The sequence below is a fragment of the Mustela erminea genome, chromosome 17, assembly GCF_009829155.1.
Source record: "Mustela erminea isolate mMusErm1 chromosome 17, mMusErm1.Pri, whole genome shotgun sequence".
Lineage (NCBI taxonomy): Eukaryota > Metazoa > Chordata > Mammalia > Carnivora > Mustelidae > Mustela > Mustela erminea.
In genome coordinates this window covers 21,618,759-21,641,374 of record NC_045630.1, presented here as the reverse complement: position 1 = coordinate 21,641,374, position 22,616 = coordinate 21,618,759, and the positions used below count along the sequence as shown (strand labels likewise).

Below are 22,616 nucleotides of genomic sequence, written 5' to 3'. Positions count from 1 at the left end.
ATAAGTTCTTATTTCTTTTTGATCTAAGCATGCATTGCAATATAATATGCCTTATTAAAGCAAAATGTCCCTTTCACATTTTTGTGTAAAGAAGGTAATATTGAGATTGATAGTTTTTTTCTTTCTACCGTCACTACACATTGTCCCAAACTCTGTTTATAGAACCTACAACCTTGTATATTATGCTTTTATTTACATATCTGTTTCCATTGTACTAAGATATCAAAGGGAAGAGACTATATTATTTGCATTCTTCAAAGCTAGCTTATGACTGTTTTACAACAGTTGCAGACTCAAAGAATAGATCATTTAATCAATTACCCAATGTTACCAAAACAAAAAAATAAAATAATGCCTAGTACTGGAGTAAATTTACTGAGCTCTGCTCCTATTTCATCTTCCATCTTGGCTTAATTTTGAAAAGATATTTGAAGCTATTCCCACTTGGTTTTGGAAATACAGAACATGACCGGATTTAGACATTCTTGCTCCTTCTGTAAGACTGCACCGAAAATGACTCTCAACTTTTTTCTTCTGCCTAATGGCTTTCTCTCCAGTTCTCATACTTACAAAAGCAATGATAGATATGACCAATGGGAATGAGAAGGAAGAGAAAGCAACCAGGAGAATAATTATTAAAAAAAAAAAAAGAAGACACTTAATTTCTCACATTCTCCTACATTGGTTTTAAGTCAAGTATCCATAATACACATTCTGAGATTTTCTCACCTTGACAAGTCTTTCCATTGAGCATGAGTTGATAGCCAGGGGGACAGATACACTGATAGCTCCCAAAGGTATTTTTACACTCATGCTGGCAAATGTCTCTATTTTCACATTCATCAATATCTGTGCAGAAAGAAAGCAGAGTGTATAACCATGCAAAAAAAGGCAGAAACTACTGACAGAACCAATTACACACAAGTTGTTGATATACGATAGAAAAACTTCTTGGTGATTTTACACTTGTGTGTTTAAACATGCTCAGAGCTGTTTTATATCAGGACCTGTTTTTAATGAACCCAACATCAACTGTACTATTTCACAAAATATGAACATCTCTTCTGTGTAAAAGTGTATATGAGCTGAAGCCCCAAACCGGCCAATTTCTATATGAGTTAAGCAAGCCTGGAATGGCAGATGGAACAGATTTATACAAGATCCTAAACCACCAAAGTACCGAATTCTTTACAGAATAGTAGAATTTACCAAAAAGGCAGTTTCTATTGAGGTTAATTGGAACAAGGAATCTTTTTATTTTATTTAAACTTCACCTACCTTTCTCTTTTCCTACACCTGCTCCCAACATCCATGCATTGCTTTCCCATACAGAGATATCAAGTGGAGGTGTTTTTAATTTTGTGATAAGGATATTCATCAAACTTCATACATTTGTAAAGTACTAATGGCAGCAACATATCTATGGTTGATGGGACACCTTGGGCAGCTCACTTTATTTCTCAAGGTCCCAGTCAATTCTTTATCAAAGGACTCACTAACATGATCTCTCCACTGTACAGATTTGTTGGAAGGTCCATAGAGCATAATACATGGGAAAGCACTTTATCATTAAGAGCTATCTATTTGCTAGTATTAAACAAAGCCAAGAAAGTAGCAATAAATAGGAGAGGAGAATGGGTGATAATTAAACATTGCTATTTGCTTTCAGGACAAGAGATATGATTTGGAGCACCTCAGTTTTCTTACCCCAGTTGTGTTTTGCTGAGACTAATGTTAGAATTGGTTCAGAGTCCCACCAACCAGTGGGAGAATGAAAAGAGAACATGACATCAAGTGATGAGCAGGGGGGCTTGTAGGGTAGAGGTTAAGAGAAGACAAGGTGAAAACTTGTGACTCAGAGCAAAGGGATGTGTTCACTGTACATGTTTTGCATATGCTCAGGATGTACCTGCGGAGATTCCAAATCTGTTCATGATGAACACTCACCAAATATCTATTACTGTTTTTTTTTTTTAAAGATTTTATTTATTTATTTGACAGAGAGAAATCACAAGTAGATGGAGAGGCAGGCAGAGAGAAAGAGAGGGAAGCAGGCTCCCTGCTGAGCAGAGAGCCTAATGCGGGACTCGATCCCAGGACCCTGAGATCATGACCTGAGCTGAAGGCAGCGGCTTAACCCACTGAGCCACCCAGGCGCCCCTCTCTTACTGTTTTTACCCCACTGTGAACCAAAGCATTTATTCAACTTGTGTATTATTTTTACTTTTTTCCTTTTGCTATCTGCTTCCACACAAAATCATCCCAGCAGTGTCAGTGCTGTGGAACTCCAATAAGTCAGTTCACTCTTCCCAGAGCAGGAATTTCAATGTGGCCCCAAGTGCAATTTTGGTATTCAGAAGCAACACAGTGTTCATTTCTCCTGTTAAGCTTTGGAATAATTTCCTTAAAAAGCCCAATTTTGCCCAAGTCTAATAAGACTGCAGAGTGTTGATTTGAATCTTTTGTGAGTTGTCTATCCCAGATGGTTAATTAAAGGCATTTGGTGTTTATTGCAAGTTGCTCGTAGCATAATTCCAAAGCTGTCTGCAAATTCAGTGCAAATTTCTTTATTAGTATGAATACTACAAAATATTCACCATATTTTAAAAAATATTTCTAAAAGTCTATTAACTGCCCCCAAATAAAGTTCAAACATCCAGTAATCGACTAGATATGGAAGTTTACCTCAGATTCTCCATGATTGGTCCTCTGAAATAGTAGCTGCCTCAAGCCAATGGTTTGGAGAGGATAATTCTTATGAACATGATATTAGTGTAATACAAACACACAGACACAGAATACATTTATAAGACTCTACTGTGAAACTGCAGAGCTTAGATAGTGATGAATAAATAGAGAATGGAGTTATTAATCAGGAATGCTTTCTTAAAAGAAATCAGCATGATGGTGTACCATGTTGGGGGTATGGTTTAACTCATGTGTTACCACATAAACAAGGATTTTAGACAGGTAGAAGAGAAGAGCTTGTCTAAAATGAAGTCAGAGAGTGATTGGAGTAATTGGAAATGAAACCCCTTCGTGGGAATGACTATTTGGAAGAAACTTTGAAAGACATGTCAAATTTTAATTCTATCAATTAAAAAATGGTGAAGAGTTTTAACTAACAAAGAGGTCAAAATCCTGGGCATGAAAAATTATCAATGCTCAGAATGGTTTGGAGCAGGTTGAGAGTGGTGTTTGACTTCCTTGTAAGGATTGTGGAGTCCACAGGGTTAGGAATTCAGCAGTGTTTGACCATATGGACTAAAGGTAGAGAACTGGTGATGAAGGCATTAATGTTTGAAATTCAAGGGTAAAAGGAATTAGCTTTGCCAACAGTTCTAAGACCGATCGTAGGGAGAAGGTTTCATGTGCATCATATTAACCTTCAGGTACATCAAGACCGGTAGAGAGAAAAGCTCTGGGAAAGTATAGACTGAAGGAGAAAAGTTTAAAGCTAAAGAATCCAGTGAGTTGGGGGTCCAGCTGATAAAGGTTTTGAGAGTCTGGGTCCATGGAAGAGTGATTAAGGGAGCACGTCTGAGACGATAATGATGCGAAACAACGCTTGGGGTGAAGGGTAGAAGAAAAATGGTAATTAAAGTCAGAAAAAGACATTTTTTTAAATGTTTATAAGAAATGTGTAACAAATATATAGGCAAGAATAAGGGAAGTTCAGAATACTTAAGAAAAATGCAAGAAAATGTAGTTGGAGTAGAGGTCTTAAAATTTAAACAAAATTTCTTTCTTTCTGCCTTCCTCCCTCTCTTCCTTGCTTTCTTCTGTCATCTAACCAAAAGTGGGGCTAATTCGTGTTTGCTAATTTCTCTTGGCACATAGCTCAATGGCATGCAAACTGTGGACGCTCACAGAAAATTGAATTAAATGAATGACAGATGGTAATGTTTGCAACTTAACTGAAAACAAAGTCTCAATTATTGAGTTGGAAATTACACTTCGCTTTTGCAAACAAATTAAATTGTAGATGAGTTTAGATAAAGATATCGAAAGCACATATTTTAGAGAAATGAAAGCAACTTAATTTTGTCCTGGCTCACATTATCTTTTCAGTGATTTCCGTATATACAAAATAATCAAACTGAGAAATTCCACAGGGAGTGTGGGTCAACAGTCAACACCATTTTGGTTGTCCCATAGAATAAGCAGTTGATGGAGTCACTGAAAGTTTCACTTTTAACCCATTGCTTTGGCATCAACCAGGTAAAGCCATAATCTGATGGTAGTATATTACGTGGCAATACTCATATTTTCTTTTTTTAGTAAAAAAAAAGGTATTCTGAATGCCACTGAAATTTATTTCCACGTAGCATTAGATTTAATAACACTTTCAGGAGTGATCAAAAGAGAGGAACTGTCAATACAAAACAATGTATTATCAGAATGTACACATGCAAATTCATCATTTATTTGAATAAATTTTGTCATAGTTTTAGGTGCCCGAGTAAATGTCTTGGAACTCTGAATCAACCCAGAGCTGAGATCAGAGGTAGTTCATAGCACCCAGACAACCACGGGTGCGGTGTCTATGCTTAGATTCTGGCCCATAAACGAGCCCACCGGAAGGAAATGTAATATGGCTGACATTTACCTACACATGTGTCACGGCTCGCCTCAGAGCCTTCAGGGCAAGTTTTCCTAATAGTCCTTCTAGTCCTGGAGAGAGATGTTCTGCTGTTTCTATACTCTGAGTAGGAGCTGTAGAGATGGGAGTATTGTCTGTAATGCTGTTGAGGTTGATAGTTGTTTCTCACAGAGGAGAACCGTGCAAGGTTATAGCTACTGTACTGAGTGCCATAATTAGGTAGCCTCTCCAATCCAGCGCAAGATTTCCCGTCCCCTAATAAATGTTGTCCTGGTGGACAGATACACTTGAAGCTGCCGGGGGTGTTGGCGCACTGATACGCACAAGGCTTAGGCACTTGTTCACATTCATTAATGTCTGCTCGTGTGCCATGATACATAAAAAAGAGAAAAAAAAACACATACATATACACACAAAACACAGGAATCAAGAAATCAGTCTCTGGAACAAACTGAAGACATTATGTTACCTTCCAAAGCTATGAATACAGTAATTTCTCCATTGTTGTGAACTTTAGAGAAAGCTTTAATCATTCATTCATGAACGTATAGAAAGGTTCTAGGACTTCTCCTAAAGATTGCTTCTTGTGGACAGTAGAAACATAAAGGGTCAAATGGGAAAATGTGGTCTTGAATCTAGAAAAACTAGAGTTCAAAGCTAATGCAGATCTTAATTCTGTTGGTGGAGGGAAGGACTCAATCACATTTCTAGTTTGAGTTTTATTACAACATTCTCACTAGTACTGCCAATCTTTCACACAAACACAAGCTTCAGATGTGATAATATTGGTATAACTACTAACATTTTTCTTTTATTTCTTTTGAATCAATAATTATTATGTAATAATCAAGCTAAGCACATTTTCCACAAAAATTTAAAGAGTAGGAAACTAAGAATTATTTCTTACTATCAAGATATAAACTCAAAAGTCCATAAAATTTTTTAAAAAGTTATTTTTCTTCCAATACCTAGGTCAACATACAGTATACACTCCCAACTTTTCCTGTAAATTGGAAAAGCAAATGAAAACCAGAAAACAAAACCAAATTCTTTAATTCATTACCACAGTGACATGAAAGACAGCAACATGAATAAGCAAAATAGAAGTAGTAAATTTTGTTTAAAAATTATTTTAGTAGGCAAAGGTTAAAATTAACATTTTAAATCTCTTTAAGGCAATGGCTCTACCTTCTTCATTGATGTATTTCCCAGTCCAAGGTCTGACATTCAACTTCAAGTCAAATTAGTGAACAAATAAACATATTTCATTCTGCTAGGTCACCGCTATGACTAATCAAGATGTTAAGTTATATATAAATTACAATACCTAAACAAAACACTAAAATGCTATGTTATGCACTTCTGCTATTAGAGAGTATTTATTTTAAAACCGTTTCTAGTAATTGTATTATTTTCAATATTTGCTCTGTGCAAAGTACTAAGCTAGGGGCTACATAAAGACAGAATTAAGTCTTTATGAGAGAATTTGTTATAAACTGTTGTTAAGACAACCAAGGAAACTAATTTTAAAAGCACAGTATGCAAACTGGAAGCCAGTATGTAAAGCCCACACCATTTTTTCTTTTTTTGCACCATCCTTAAATATTCCAGGGGAATATAATTTCATAGGTTGGTTTCAGATTTTGATTATTCAGTGCATTAATTAAAAAGAAGTATATGGTTACCTTCTTACAGATCTCTTCTAATTGTCCATTACCTGCCTTATTTACATTTAGTTATAACTAAGATAGAAATAAACTGCCTATTGGGAGAACTGAGTGAGCTTCTTAGCACAGGAAAAGGCACATAGTAAGCACTAAATGTATGATAAAGGAATAATTATCAATTTATTTAAATTGTGCATTCACATTTTAATCCCTCACATCTAAACCTTTGTATTACATTCAATTATGCTTCACATTCAACTAGAATGTATCTGTGCAAACATCTACGCCATGCACATAGAGAGATCATCGATAAGAGAACCTTCGTAATTAAGTCATCATGGTAATATATTGCCATCTCACTCTGATATGTGTAGTGTATAGTAAGCACTATGTAAATGGTGATTACTATCATGTTAAATGCCAGTGCAAATGGAACTCCATATGAAATCTTTAAGAAGTAATTCTAATTATGTTATAAATTACTTAAACCAACTTACACATTTTCTAATTGTTCCAAGAAAACGTTTGAGATGGGAGAGTGGCCTAATCAAGTTGATAAGGCTAACTAATCACATTAGGAGCTTTATTACTCAGTAAGAGTTGCTGGTAACTTACCCATACAGGGTCTTCCAACTCCTTGAGACCGGAAACCTCTGGGACATACACAGCGATAACTGCCTCTTGTATTCTCACATATCTGGTTATATCTGCACTGATGGGTCCCATCTTTACATTCATCAATATCTACAGACACAGAGGCAATAAAAAGTAATAACACTTCCTCTTTCAAAACGAAAGTCATTATATTTAAAATGAACAGTCTTTAGAATCGTCAACGGTTGCATTTCTCACCATGTGACTGAGACCTGGGTTCGAGTTCTAGCTCTGCCACTTATTAACTGGTTCCTTTTCCTTCTCTTGTGGCCTACTATGGAAAGGGCTTGGTTCTCAGCTTTGTAGCCCTCTTCTCTCTACTCCCTCCACCTCTGGCTGTCTTATTTATACTGGTGACTCTAGTAAGCTTGTTGATGTAGACTTACAGCAATAGTACTGCATTGTGTCTTATCTACAACCCCACATTTCTAGCTGTTTGGCTGGTCCTCTCCATGTCCATCTTTTACCACATGTCCTCAGTATGTGTTTGTTTTTAAGATCTTATTTCTTTATTTGAGAAAGAGAGTACAAAGAGAAAAGAGAGAGAGAAAGAGAAAGAACAAGCAGGGGTGGGGATATAGGGGGCGGGAGAAGCAGACTTCCTGCTGAGCAGGGAGCTGGATGTGGGGCTCATTCCCGGGACCCTGGGATCATGACCTGAGCTGAAGGCAGATGCTTATCCCACTGAGCCACCCAGGTACCCAGGAAGGATGAATTTTAATCTGTTTTCTCCAATCCCAGCCCCTTTCCCCTTTTAGGGGACTCTCTTTTCTTTTTCTACCATGTCCCCCTATTATTACCATTCCATTCAAGGCAATATTTAATGCGATCACTACCATGACATCTATTAGATATGATCACTCTTTCAAGTGCTCTCATACAATTTCATTTGTTTCTCTTTTATGGCATTTCATTCTCCTTTGTACTATAGGTTTTTTATTTTCTTTTGGTGAGGAAAGTAGAATTAGCCAACCTGCTCCAGCAGATTGTAGGGACATGAAAGGAGGAATGTTATCTGTTTCATTTTTGTTTTATAGTTCTGCTAACTAAGGCAGACTGGCACAGAAAGAATAGATACAAGGAGAATATAATTTATTTGTCTGGTCATTGATTTGACATTGATAGAATATTTAGTTCTAAAATAAAATACCTTGAACTTTAAATAAATATGTATAAGCTTTTCTTAACCACCTGTGAAATTAACATATAGACACTGAATTTCAGAGACATAATGTGAGATAATTTATGTGGATATTAAACTGTGTAAAGTGAATGTGTAATTGATGGGAGCTCAAAATGGTAATAAACTTCCATGGTGAGCTTCCATTTCTTGGTATAGAGCCTGGGATCCCACAGCTCAAACACATAGAAGGTGGGAGTAAAAAACCTGTGAGAAAAGAAAAACTTCCTTGTGAGATTAAATGTACTTTAATTATTAGTTTTAAAAATGGATCCCTTCAAGTTGAGAGGCAACATGGGGGGTTTGGGGCGTAGGAAAGGGAAAAATGAAACAAGATGGGATCGGGAGGGAGACAAACCATAAGAGACTCTTAATCTCACAAAACAAACTGAGGGTTGCTCGGGGGAGGGGGTAGGGAGAGGGTGGTGGGGTTATGGACATTGGGGAGGGTATGTGATATGGTGAGTGCTGTGAAGTGTGTAAACCTGGCGATTCACAGACCTGTACCCCTGGGGCTAATAATACATGATATGTTAATAAAAAAATAAAATTTAATTAAAAAAATGGATCCCTTCCTTGGTATGTTAATGGCAAATAGATCTCAATCACTGAAATAGCCATACACTCACCAATGCAGGTTCCGTTTTCAGCCTTGGTCATTCCGTTGGGACAAAGATCAATGCACTTATAGCCCCCGCGGGTGTTTTTACAGTGCTGGTCTGGTCTGCACACGTTCTGCCTACATTCATTCACATCTTGATAAAAGAACAAAGGTTATGAAGACTGAGAAAATGATTTCTTCTGCTTTTCCACAGAAATCATACCTTGGGATTTTAAGGATAGATGTTAATTATATAATTACTGTGTGAGGGTAAAATGTTTAAAGTCAGTAACAGTAACAGACTATTTTTAAAACAGAAGGATAAAAATAAAAAAAAAAATTAGTCCATATACCTGGTAACCATACCAACCACCACTTCTTAGAAAAATCAATAAAAAAATATGTAAATATGTATGTGAAAGTCTGTGTGTGTGTGTGTATGTATCTTTATATATGTAATCATATGCATTATGCTTCAGTGAAAAAATATAGTAAATAAAATAGGGAAATGCTAAAAAATTGCTATGTAATTGGAAAATGAAACCTGTAAAGGATATCATTTGCTTCAATTTTGGTTTTGCGTGGATTACATACATGATGGATAGAGGTATCCTATGTATGAATCCAGCCCAGGACACAGCATATGGATTAGATCAAATACCTAGAAATTATAAAGATGTCATTGCTTTGAATTTAAAGCCCTTTTCTTACCTATGCATTTTCTGCCTTTGAGCTGATACCCAGGTTCACATCCACAATGAAAACTTCCTATGGCATTGAAACAGCGGTGGTGACAGGGGCTGGATTCTTGACATTCATTAATATCTGTTAAATAAAATGAAACTTTTATTATATTTTGTTAGGAAACTTGGGTTAATTTATTTCAGATGTCTAAGATTTTGATGATCTTTTATCATTATCATGTTTAAGATCTTTCCTAAAATGAATCCAATACAATTGTTTTCATGTGATATGTCAGATAATTGATTAGATTAACTGCTGGAGACCGTATCTCTCTTCAAAGGTAGACATTTCCTCGTGACTTGGAACTTTGTGGATGAAAGTAGTCCTCTACTTTAACTATCCTACCAGATGGGTCCCATGTCTGGTTCTAGGAAGTTTCAGCCCTGGAATGTTGCTGACAGACTAGAACACTGAAGATGGGGGGGAAAAAAAAAGCCAAGGTCTTGGGCAGTATCCTTTGCAATTGGCCTTTCTTCCCCATTTTCGCTGCTGTTAGCCTGATGTAGATCTTGACCACTTTGTGCCTGACACCAGCAACTTTAGCATTTTTTCCGTGTCCACAGTGATTGCCGAATTAATCTTCCCAACACCATGTGGGGCATAGTATAATACAAAAAAAAAAAAAATGCAGGCATGAATTTCCCAAATTCGTGAGCATTTGCCTGTTTTTTGTTTGTTTGTTTTGTTTTGTTTTGTTTTTGTCTTTTTTACACATCTGGTATTGACAGCTGGTGTCAGGAAGATGAGCCTTATCAGTTCACCTGGTGTGGTGGTTAAAGTGCTTGGATGTTTCCCCCCCACTTTTAAAAAACCTTTTGCACTTGCCTGTTTTATGTACCTTTTCCAAAACTCTCCTTCCTTCTAGTCCCATAGGAAGAGAGAACTTTTCTCCCATGTAAGAAAAGTCTTTCTATTTGAGTGTTTGAGTTCCAAAGCCCATCTCCTCCTTCCTCACCAAGATCAGGACTGTGGTCCATTGATAATTCTCTCTGTGTTTGCATTTTTAAAGTCCTTCGTCCTTATGGTCATCTTTCCCATAGTCCTACAGACATAATCCAGTCTTTCCTACCCTAACATAATCCCTCTCTCAGGTCTGTACTCAAGTTCCTTCTACTTCTCTACTGTTCTACTCATTCTTTTCAAATCCTCCAAAGCAACAATTACCATCCTTAGGCTCTCCACATCCCCCTCTTACATTCCCAGACTCAGATGATTGCCTGTGTCTTATTTTGTACTTGTTTTCTATTTGAGCTCTTTAATTTTTTTATTTTGAAAAAAATGTTTCAAGTTTTTATTTAAATTCCAGTTAGTTAAAAAACTGTAATATTAGTTTCAGGTGTATGAGCTCTTTTAATCTTTCAAAATCTACATGTTACTACAACTGCATACATGTGATCATATACTTAAAAAATATTTTCTTAGTGTAGCTTTTTCTTCTTTCTTTTTTCTTGGCTTCCTTTATTGAGTTTTACCTTCTTGCCCACCAAAGCCAGTCTGCACTGACAGCCTAGTATAAATATTAACATATCTCTACATATGTATCTCTATGTAAATATATAAATCCATTGCCTTTATCTTTGGTTATTGATTGTTTTCTGGCCACATAATCTTTTCCACACAAGCTATGTACACTTTTCTACATCTTGGTGTTCTCACTGAACAACTCAGCAAGGAAACAGTTGAGCTGCATCCCATTCTTTATAATGGCTGCACGATGGTTGATGGTGTGAATGTAGCATAATTCATTCCCTCTTTCTATATTGATAGGCATTCAGTTTTGTATCCACCATTTCTGCCTCTAGGAAAAAACCCTGATAGAAGCTTTATTCATAACTGTTAAAATCTGGAAGCACCAGGATATCCTTCAGTGGCTGAATGGATTAATAAATACAGTACATTAATACAATGGAGTAATATTTAACACTGAAAAGAAAAGAGTGATCAACCCATGAAAAGACCTATTGAGTGAAAAAAGACAATCTGAAAAGGTTACAAGTTACTTGACATTCTGGAAAAAGTAAAACAATGGAAACAATGAAAAACTCAGCGGTTGCCAGAGGTTGGGGGAAGTGAGGGGTGAAAAGGCAAAGAGCAGAGGATTTTGGGGAACCTGTGCTTATGATACTCTAGTACAGGATGCATGTTACTATTTGTCAGTGGTCATAGAATGTACATCAAGAGTGCATCCTACTGTAAATGACGACCTTTGGGTGATAATGATGTATCAAGGTGGGTTCATCCTTGGTAAGAAAGAATTTTGCCACTCTGGGGCAGCATGTCGATAGTAGGAGATGCTGTGCCAGAGTTAGGGCAGAGAGTATATGAGAAATTTCTCTACTTTCCGCTCCATTTTGCTGTAAATGTGAAACTTCTCTAAAAAAGAGTCTGTTAAAAATCCTGCAATAGGGCACCTGGGTGGCTCAGGTCCTGATCTCTGGGTCCTGGGATTGAGCCCCACATTGGGTCCCAGCTCAGCAGGGAGTCTGCTTCTCCCTCTCCCTGCCACTTGTGCTCTCGCTTTCTCAAGTGGATAAATAAAATATTTTTAAAAACCCTGCAATAAATATCTGGTAGTCTTATGTACTGAAGTTTAATGAAACAGACTCTATTAAGATCGTGCTGTATAATCTCGTCCTTCAAATATAATAGGCAAATACTTTTCAAAACCACTGTGCTATAAATATTTCAAAATAGCCTTGGACTATTACATCTGAAAACCTTATCAAGAAGCTCATTCTATAAAATGGAGTTTACATTAAATGATACAAAAGGCAGAGGGTTTTCATTCTTAGCATAATGAAGATAAAGGGAGGAACTCCATTTTTATACCTTGGCAACTCAGCCCATCAGAGGTTCTTCGAAAGCCAATTCCACAACGGACCACACAGCTATAGGATCCGATAGTATTGTCACAGTCCTGACCAGCGTGGCAGGTGTGTCCGCCTAAAGCACACTCGTCGACATCTGCAACAAAATGAGTCACTCACCTAAGGCGGGGTGAAGAACATCCACCCAAGAACCAGGGATAAGAGAAACAATAAAATGATACTTGAAAATATATGAGAGCAAGAATGCTGAATCATTTGGTGGAGTCCTGGCAGGGGGTTATGTTGATGACAAGCACATAGGAGCCTAATGCGGTATCTTTGCACACTACCGCAACCGCTAAACCACTGAAAATTAATTATGTGGCTTTAAAAAAGTTACTTCTCCTATCTGACACTCAGTTTTCTTATCTGTAAAGTGAGGATAAGACCTGTCTCTCAGCATTACTTTGGAAATCAAAGGAAATAATGTACACAAAGTACTCAGTCGTGCCAGACATTCCACAATGTTAATCCTCGCCGCCCCCAGACCTTACACTCTGTCTCTGTTTTGCATTTAGAAGGGTGTCTGCTCAGACACAGAGGGAGAAATCCTTTCTTCTTTTCATCATTTTAAAATTTCCTTATAAACCAGATTCTCACACAATTCTAATTTGGAAGTCTATGCGGAGTCTGATAGAAAGTGTTTTTTGAGGTGAGGAAATGGGCAAAATGGGTGAAGAGGAGGGGGAGGTGTGGGCTCTCGGTTGTGCAATGAATAAGTCAAGGGAGTTCAAGACACGCATGAAGAACAGCATCAGTGATACTGGACGGCGTACTGGAGCACTGGGACAGTCGGTAGCCAGGCTTGTGGCGAACACAGTACAGTGTATACACTTGTCAAATCACTCAGTTGTGCCCCTTAAAATAATGTAACATTATGTGTTCACTTTACTCAAAAACAAAGCACTTTTTTTTAATGTTCCCAAAGTGTTACCAGGATTGTGCAATTTACTTAAATTCTTTATAACTTCTTTATTTCTTAGTTTTGTCACTGTAAAATGAACACGATGCTAGTCCTGCCTGTCTTTCTTCAGGAGGTGGTGGGGGTGGAATGAGTGGCCGCAGGTCTCCCGGTTTGGGTAGCTCCCCTCGTGAAGGGAGTTGTGGCAGCAGATCTCAGGCGGCCTGATGATCTGTTTATTGCCAGCGTGGGGGCAGAAAGAGTACGCGAGAACAGCACTGTTCTACCGCCCTTTTCCTGGGCCAGAGCTTTCTGTGACCATTGCCTGACTGGGGCTACCTTGACAAGTCCTTCCATCCGCGGCTATGGTGAGGCCCTTCAAGCAGGAGCAGTAATAAGTTCCCACTGTATTGTGGCAGATCTGGGAGCAGGGACTCCCCGCCGCACATTCATCTTCATCTGAAACAAGAAACAAAGGGACCCATGAGTGTGTTATCCCCTGGCTTTCTAGAAGTTATTAAAGGCCATGATAATAGCTGTTCATAGAACAATTGCTCACAGAGGACAATGCATTGAATCGAATGTAACAGAAAATGCTCTAAGCGCCACAAAATAGAAACGCTAAATAAAAATTAACTTTAGGTCCCCAAATTATCTTTGATACTGACTAGATGTTTAGTTTAATTCTAAAATAACAAGATGACAGCTAAGGTACAATGACCATTTCCTGTACTCTAAACGTTTTTTACCTACCTTAACTCATTCTTCATAACATTCCTAGGAGACAGATATTTTTAGTACCATCCCCATTTTGCGTGATAAAATTGAAGAAAAAAGAAGTTAAGGAAATTGCCCAAGGTCACACAGGTCATTAGTGGCAGAGCTGAACTTTGAACTTGGACAGTACAGCTTCTAAAGATCACTTTTCTACCACTATATACTACATTATATCACCTACTAGGGAAAGGAAGGCTCTGGGTGTGCAAATTGAGCTACTCTAAGCATTTGCTCAGCTGCTTACTTATCTGTGACTCTCCTGTACTGGTACTTGGATGGGGTAAGTCCGGCTTAGTCAGTAGTCCTTGTTGCAGGGTACTGCCCTGTCCTCTAAGCGTTAGGGTTAGGTGACTTAGAGTTGGATTATTATTGTGTTTTATATCCATGCCAAGTAAATGACCAGACGGCATCCAGTGTTTTGTCCCTGTGCCCATTCCTCCTCTCTACTTAGGATCCCTGACACACTTGATTGTGGTCAAATTGAAATTAAACTTCAAATTAAATTTAAATCTAGCTCTGACACTTGCTAGCTGAGTGATCTCAGGCATCCCACTCAACTTCACATCTCAACTTCCTCGCCTATAAAATGGGACACTTCTAAGCCTGTTGTGATACTTAAGAATCTAGCAAAACGGCAATAGATATCCGTTAAATGGATTCCATTCCTAATTCTTTTTTTTAAAAATAAAAATGCATTATTTCTGTTCTTACCAGCACAAAAGGGTCCAACCGAGTCTAAGGCAAATCCCGAGGGGCACTGATTACTGCGATCTCCTACCACAGAGAGAAAAGCCAAATTAATGGGCTTGTTAGAATGTTAGCACCTTGTTTCTTTCCAGGACACTCTTCCCTGGGAAGAGATGCCAAAGATGGAACACATCACGCAACATATGCAATAGGTGAAAACAAGCAGGAATGGAAAACTTTTCTTGTTCCCCAACCAAGAACTAAATGAATCAGAGTCCACATTGTTGGCAAGCAGCCATTGGAAACAGATTTTGTTTATATTAATAAAAAAATGAAATAAAACTGTTCTGTGATAATGAAAAAAGGATCCAAGATAAATGTGTACGCCAGGCATAACCACAGGCAAAGTCCTGTTCCTCTAGCCATTATTTACTCTGTCTGTTCTAGAGTTAGGAGCACTATTTTCAAGCCACTTAAAATAATTTACGCCAGTGAAAACCAGAAGCTCTAATGAAGAAACCCTCTCCTTTTGTGGATCTCCTCCACTTGCAACTTGCAAGCAGCTGGGTCAAAGTCCCCTACGTGTGACCAAGTGTTTTCCTTCCCTGTGTATCCAAGCAAGGGCTAATGGGTATATTGTGATAGAACAGATTTAAGTTAGATGTCAGAAACAAACACATTAACAAGAATAAATAAGCTAGTGGGCGCCTGGGTGGCTCAGTGGGTTAAGCCACTGCCTTCGGCTCAGGTCATGATCTCAGGGTCCTGGGATCGAGTCCCGCATCAGGCTCTCTGCTCAGCAGGGAGCCTGCTTCCCTCTCTCTCTCTCTGCCTGCCTCTCCAACTACTTGTGATTTCTCTCTGTCACATAAATAAATAAAATCTTAAAAAAAAAAAGAATAAATAAGCTAGTTAGGAAATCTCTCTCCTTAGAAAGTAATTCTGCCTTGACTGGTTTAAGCAATTTAGCTAATATTTTTCAAATATTATTGACCTGTAAAAACTTAAATAAAATGCCTTTTGAGTTACCAAAGCAATATGTGTGTGCACACACGCTCAAACACACAAACTAAAAGATAAGCATTAATACAGTAAATTTCTTTTGAAGGAAATTTTATTTAATTCACATCGTATGTTCAGTTCATATTCAATCTCTCAGAAATTATATTTGATTTTCTTTCAATTCTAAGTGCATAAAACTGTGCTTGTTTTTTTATTATTGCTTCAGATACTTTTCATAGAGGGAGTCCAGGCATTAATTTTTCAAATTCATTTTACTTTGGAGAGTTTCTGATAACAATATTGTTTGAGCTTTGCTGAGGACATGAAACTGTTCAAAACAGTTTTATATATCTATGTATTCGGAGAATGTAAGAAACACTACTCCAGTGAAAATCTGACTAAAACGGCAAGTCCAATTTGCTCTTTTTAGGTAACCAAACTGCCTGAAACCTTGACAAGAAAGCAGAGGTTCCTGATGCATTTCTACCCTGAGTATAAAAATGACCCTGAAAACAAAACAAAACAACAACAATGACCCTGAGAGCATGCGTTTTCCTGTACCTGCAAGAAAATGGGAAGAAGATGGATGAGATAGAAATGTCCAGCCTGTCTAGCTATCTGGTTATTGGATGGTTTCTGTGTGTCACACAGGGCTGCGAGCTTCCTGCACTTTATTTCATTCAAAGCTTGCAACATGAGGAATTTGAGACAGAGATTATGTAAATTGCGTAAAGTCGGAACTAATATAAACCAGAGCAAAGAGTTAGATGCAAGTCTGTTTTAATCCTGAACTCAAGAATACAACTCAGGTGGTCATTTTAATTCATGCTTCAGTTTTATTTATTTACTGATTCATACATTCCTTACTACAACCAGTAAGTTGTATAGGGCACTGCGTTGGAGGCTATAATTGTGGGAAAAAATGTGTCATATAATAAGTTATTATCTGATAGTAGTTTTATATTTTGGATTCTCAATGGGGGAGATGTCATCTATCAGGGTAACATTTGGGATGTTTTGCAGAAATACTTTGGTTGTTTTGATGATAGAGAGGTCTATTAAAATTTGGTGAGGGGGCAGAACCTGGGGAAGTTTTATCACCCTGCAATCTGTGGGATAATGATGCAAGATGAAGATTTGTCCCTTGCCTTGAAAGATTTTTCATATAATTGTCAAAGCCTAGAACCTATCTCGTGCATATTAAACATTTTTTGTGTGATTCAAATATACAATGAATTTTCCAGGAATGCAACCGTCTTATAAATTGATGACTCGTTGTACACTGTTTTACTCCATACATTACCAAGAATTACTAAATGTTAAAAAAAATCATATCAGAGATCTATATATAGGTTCAGCCATTATGAATCCTTCTCTAATATCTTCTAGTATAGTAATGTCTAAAGATTTTCATATTGAAATACAATGCTGAGTGGTTATTGTTTTCATATTTCTAACAATGATAACTGGGAAATAGTAACTCATTATTTTAGTCTATATTTCTTTTGCTTGTTGATGAAGTTAGATAGTTTTTCACATTCATTTTGTCATTATTATTTCTTCCTGTTCATAGGAATTTCCTGTTCACAGCCTTTATGTATTTTTTATTGGATGTTGTCTTTTTCTTATTGATTTTTTTACAGTGCTTTTTATTTTATTATTTTTTTAGCAAGATCTACACCCATGTGAGGCTTGAACTCATGACTCCAAGATCAAGAGTCACATGTTCTCCTGACTGAGCCAGCCAGGCGCTCTATCTTAATGACTTTTAAGGGCCTTGTACATATTAAGGTTATTTATAGTTATCTATAATACATAAAGCAGATATTCTTTCTTGGTGTATATCTTAGCTTCTCAATTTTGTCATTGTCTCCCATCAAGAAGTTTTAAAAAACGTATTTGTAGTTAAATTTATCTTTCTGTTATTGTTTCTGATGTTTTCTGATTAATTTGTAAGATATAAATGTATTTTATAATTTTATTTTTAAAAATAAATCCATTTTATTTTAAAGATGTGAAATTTAAAAAAAAATTATATTGATTCATGTTTGTGAGTTGACTTGACCAGCAGTTTCCAAATGCCTGTGTGTAGATTAGATAAATTAGGATCATTTAGGGGCTGTGTTAAAAATACAGACTTCTAGACCCTACCTTAGACTAGCTAACCAAAGCCTTTGTGCCTAGAAATATGAACTATCATCAAGCTCTTTAGGTGATTCTAACTGCATTATAACCATAGCTCTAGACTAGACCCAATACAGAGAAGAGAGAACATGCCAGTTAAGCAACCAAGAATGCAAGCTTGCCCCCTGGTGGTCACTTAAAAAAGAAATTGGAAGTACCCAATTGTAATTCACAGGAACCTTAACAAATGTGCACAGGTATCAGATGTAATTCATAAAATCATAGTATCTAAGAATAGTAAGGGGTTATAAGTGTCCTAGAGTGTGTTTCTGTCTATTGCGGGATCCAGATTCCCAAAATAAACTGTTACAGATCTTCAAGTAGTTCAGGCTTAGAGAATTTACATGACTGAATAAAAAGTGTACGTGTTTTTCAAAATAATTTTAATTCTTCTTGCTCGAGAGGGTGTAAACTCATTTTTAACCACAGTCTTATGCAAAGTTGTCTTCTTTTAATTATATGGAGTACTGGGAAAATAGAAACAGAGGCTAGACCTGAAAAGTGGGCATTGCTGAGGAAGAGAAACAGAACTCTTCATTCCAGTGGCTCTTTTCCTTTGTCCCAGTGACCTGAACATGCGTGACAACAGTAAAATGAGGACGTGGTAGCTAGCAGCATGGGAGTGAATGTCATGTGGGGCTAGGGACTCTACAGGCTCTGAGGCTTCAGGAATCTGCGATCATCTAAAAAATTGTGAACATGTTCTCCTAGATGACCATGACCTCAAATTTAGTGATGTGGTTCCGACAGGTGTCGATGAAGAACACAGAGCTTGAATGTGCCCCAGTTGATGAAAGCAAGAGTATACGTGAAAATGAGTTTTTTTAGTGTATCTGCTGAGCATGATAAAATAAAATGATGCTACTTATTACCTACTTAGATCTATTTTAGGAAAGCCAGTGCATAGCAAAGGCCAGTATGAATCATTTTAACTGTATTCATAGGAGCCTAAAGTTCAAAGTTAAAGTTATTCAAATACTTAGCGTCCATAACATAATCACATGCAAGTCTCCCGTAGCATCAACACTTCATGGAACACGGGATGCTGACTGTTTGGGTGTCTCTTATGACCAGAAAGGGATTTCAGGGTACAGACACAAGAACTACACAGCATAGGAAGACCACTGAGATCAAGGGTTGTAGAACTATGCTTAGAAAATGAAAAGCAGTTACAAAATTATAATGTCCAGGAGTAAGAAATGACAGTTGGAATACTGATTATTGCTGCACAATTTTTGAAAGCTGCTCTTAAAATAGGGAAACTTTTTTTTAAAAAAACTAATTTAGGTTGAGATATACTTTACTTTTACATTATGTTTCAAGAATTAAAAAAATTCGGTGACAAATACAAGAGTCAGGATAAGAATGGTGACCTTGAACACCCAAAGAAAACATTATTCTGACAAGGAAATATTTTCTAAAGCTTTCTGCATATCTAGAATAGAACAATAACTCCACCATGTTAGATGGACAAGCATATTAGTAATTTAAATGTACTAGAACTCCCATGGGACTGGCTTTCTCAAAGGGGTTTACCTCCCAAAACACATAGACAACATACATGAAAACCTGGTATCATTAGGTTCAGTCTGTGCCCTAATATCCCTATCCTGAATGGCATTGATGTAATTCTCTTACCCACTCCCCCTTTTTTAGGTATTAAATACATTTTCCCCCCTCAGTTTTATTTTTAAGTAATCTCTGCATCCAATGTGAGGCTTGAACTCACAACCCCGAGACTGACAGCCACATGCTATACCTTCTGAACTAGCCAGGCATCCCTCTTTTACCCTTTTAGAAAGGACTGGATGGAAAAATGATCTGGACTTTCCTTTACCCAAGGTACCTTTGGAAATTGAAGCATGGATTTTAAAGCCCAGTGTCTCTTCCAGTTGGCTGTAGTCAGATTCCACAGAGGAAGCGTGAAGTGTTTCTACCAAGAAAGGCATTCTTCCCTGTGCCTCATCATAGAAAATGGTGTGGTTCCATGTGTATGGGACACTGACGCCATCAATGGTGAACAGCCGGGTTGAGTAGGCATACAGCTGCCCAGGACCTGTCTGAATGTAGTCCTCTGTGTAATCCTGAGGAAGACAGTATCGATTTGAGGATCAGTATGGCTCCTCCGATTATTTTTCCTGAGGGTACGGTGAGATCCAGAATGAGAAAAATAAAAGCTAAGGTGCTAAACATATATACAGTTGATCCTTGATCAACATGATCTGAACTGTGGGGGTCATTATATATGATTTTTTATAAATACAGTACAGTACTGTTCAGTGCAATTTCACTTCCTTATGATTTTCTTTTCTTTTTTTTTTTTAAGATTTTATTTATTTATTTGACAGACCGGGATCACAAGTAGGCAGAGAGGCAGGCAGAGAGAGAGGAAGGGAAGCAGGCTCCCTGCTGAGCAGAGAGTCCAATGCGGGGCTTGATCCCAGGACCCTGGGATCATGACCTGAGCCGAAGGCAGAGGCTTTAACCCACTGTGCCACCCAGGCGCCCCTTCCTTACGATTTTCTTACTAACACTTTCTTTTCCCTAGATTACTTTAAGAACATAGTATATAATCCATATAACATATAAAATATGTGTTGACTGTTTGTGTTATTGGTAAGGCTTCTAGTCAACAGTAGGCCACTAGTAGTTAAGTTTTCAGAATCAAAAGTCATACGTGACTCCTGAATGCCCAGGGGAGCTGGCATCTCAACCCCCACACTGTTCAAGGGTCAACTGTAGCTCTAAATAAAATTGTAATTGTAAAATAGTGCTCAGCAAATAAAGTTTGAAGCTTTTAATTGTAACTACATTGATTTCCTGATTTTACTGTCATCAATTATAGTTTAATAAGGGATTCAAAGTTGTAGGTCAAGTGCAAAGAAAAGGGCATGAAAGGGTGATTATCATTCTTTAGTTTCTGAAATACTTTTATGGGTGATATACAAAACTTTTTACATAACAGTTATATATTCTTTTTATCTGCGGAATATTAAACAGATGACCTACATCCAGATAGCAGTGATTTTGGTCACGGTAAGCAGGACCAGTAATAAACCAGTAAGTATTACTGGTGATAAAACCAGTAACAGTGTATAAAGACTTATTCCTGAGGATTTCTATACAAAGACAAACGAGGCATTTCTAACCTTAATGGTTGATTTACTCCCCTGAGCAAGCAAGGGAAACTACATAAGGTCTCTGCTCTTTCTACGAGTCTTCGATTTCTGCTCTTACCAAAAACCAGTGAAGGCAAGTTATCCTGACATTTTACCTTTACAGTGACTTCAGCAGGTGACTGAAGCTGGAGGACATGGCCACTCACAACGATATCGAGGAGCAAAGCCCCATCAGAATCCAAGCCCCGGGCAACATGAGTCATCCGCAAGATTTCTCCTGGGGATTACAATTGGTTCATTTTAACAGCAAAAAATATATGGTGGTGTAAGCACCGAGCAGATTTACCTCACATATCAGTTCAGCTGTTATTTTCCTTCAAACGTCAATAAACATAGACCATGAAGAATTAAATTCGCATTTAGTCCCTGAATGAAAGAAGTAGGCTCATTGAATGGTATGTTCTAAAACTTCTTTTTCTGCAGCAAAAATGTGGCATGTGGTTATGTGAAGGATTCTACGCTTTATTTATTTTGTTATTATTTTGTTTTTTAAGTGGGCTCCGTGCCCAATGTGGGGCTTGAACTTATGACGCTGAGGTCAAAAGTCATAGGCTTTACTGACTGAGCCAACCAGGTGACCAGGATGCCACACTTTAAACTCACAAGCAATAGCAAGACAGTTCTGCAAAGACTGACTATGAGAAGGGACAGGCAGCTTCACCAGGTGGACTGGCAGTAACCGGAACGCTAGCCATAAGGCTTTGTTCTTTCTGGTGCTTCCAGAAGCAGCAAAGGGGCATCTTCATAAGCAGATGACCATGAAAAGACCCGCTTGTCTTCCAGGCTGGCTGAAGCCCCTTTCTCAGCCCTTCTTCACAGAGCACTACCACTGAGGCTGTCCACCTCTTCAAAAAGAGGCTTGTAATGGAGGTCAATAAAAATATGTATGCACTTGGAAAGGGCCATGAATAGCTAATACATATTCATTAAGACTAACATAAAGTGAAATGTCTGTAAATTTGCTTATTTTTACTTCCACCTTTTTCATAAAAAATCACTATAAGGTATCCTAGTTGAACCTCAAGTTTGAGACACAAGTCTTTACTTAATAGCAATGACTCATTTTCCTGCTGTGTTTTGGCCTTTAAAAACCCTCTCTGAGGATTTAAAGAGAAAATATATAGAAAAGATGATAAAAAAAAATCACTATAGTGTTTAAAAAAAACAAGGCCTCGTATAGATCCATGCCAGTAAAAGTTTACAGGGAAACATGAAATTGCTTTTACATCATGTATGATAAGACTACATCAAAAACTTTAAAATTATTCTCTAGAGGAGTATATATAAACGTATTTTTCTTAACCAGCAACTTTTAAGGCAATCGTATTTTTTATAGTAATACAATATTAAGTTCAGCTGGCACTAACCAGTGGCAAATTCCACCTGGGTTTCTCTTTTGAAAACTGCATTGGTGAGGGTAAAGCCATTCACTGCTTCTCCTATCTCCTTTGCTGTTGTCCAGTAAATGGGATTTAGAATAGAAACTATTTTTCTCATTGCTGGGCCTAAAGAAGAAAGGATAAATAAGGTGACAAGGAAAGATATTTACAGTGCATTGTAATTATTTTCA

General features: G+C 37.5%; 1 protein-coding gene across 3 annotated transcripts in view; it reads right to left on the bottom strand.

Moving 5' to 3' along the window:
- HMCN1 (hemicentin 1) overlaps nucleotides 1–22,616 on the bottom strand; it is a 474,548-nt gene that overhangs the window by 8,812 nt on the left and 443,120 nt on the right. For 2 of the 3 annotated variants that reach the window (XM_032317251.1, XM_032317252.1), the window contains 11 exons: nucleotides 22,414–22,551; nucleotides 21,142–21,263; nucleotides 19,714–19,951; nucleotides 14,706–14,768; nucleotides 13,557–13,676; nucleotides 12,279–12,413; nucleotides 9,417–9,530; nucleotides 8,734–8,859; nucleotides 6,886–7,014; nucleotides 4,610–4,960; nucleotides 730–849 (listed from right to left, as the gene is read on the bottom strand). In XM_032317251.1, coding sequence (XP_032173142.1) covers nucleotides 730–849; nucleotides 4,610–4,960; nucleotides 6,886–7,014; nucleotides 8,734–8,859; nucleotides 9,417–9,530; nucleotides 12,279–12,413; nucleotides 13,557–13,676; nucleotides 14,706–14,768; nucleotides 19,714–19,951; nucleotides 21,142–21,263; nucleotides 22,414–22,551 — 1,656 coding nt within the window. The remainder of the gene's footprint in view (nucleotides 1–729; nucleotides 850–4,609; nucleotides 4,961–6,885; nucleotides 7,015–8,733; nucleotides 8,860–9,416; nucleotides 9,531–12,278; nucleotides 12,414–13,556; nucleotides 13,677–14,705; nucleotides 14,769–19,713; nucleotides 19,952–21,141; nucleotides 21,264–22,413; nucleotides 22,552–22,616) is intronic. The other variant, XM_032317250.1, reaches the window with a different exon arrangement.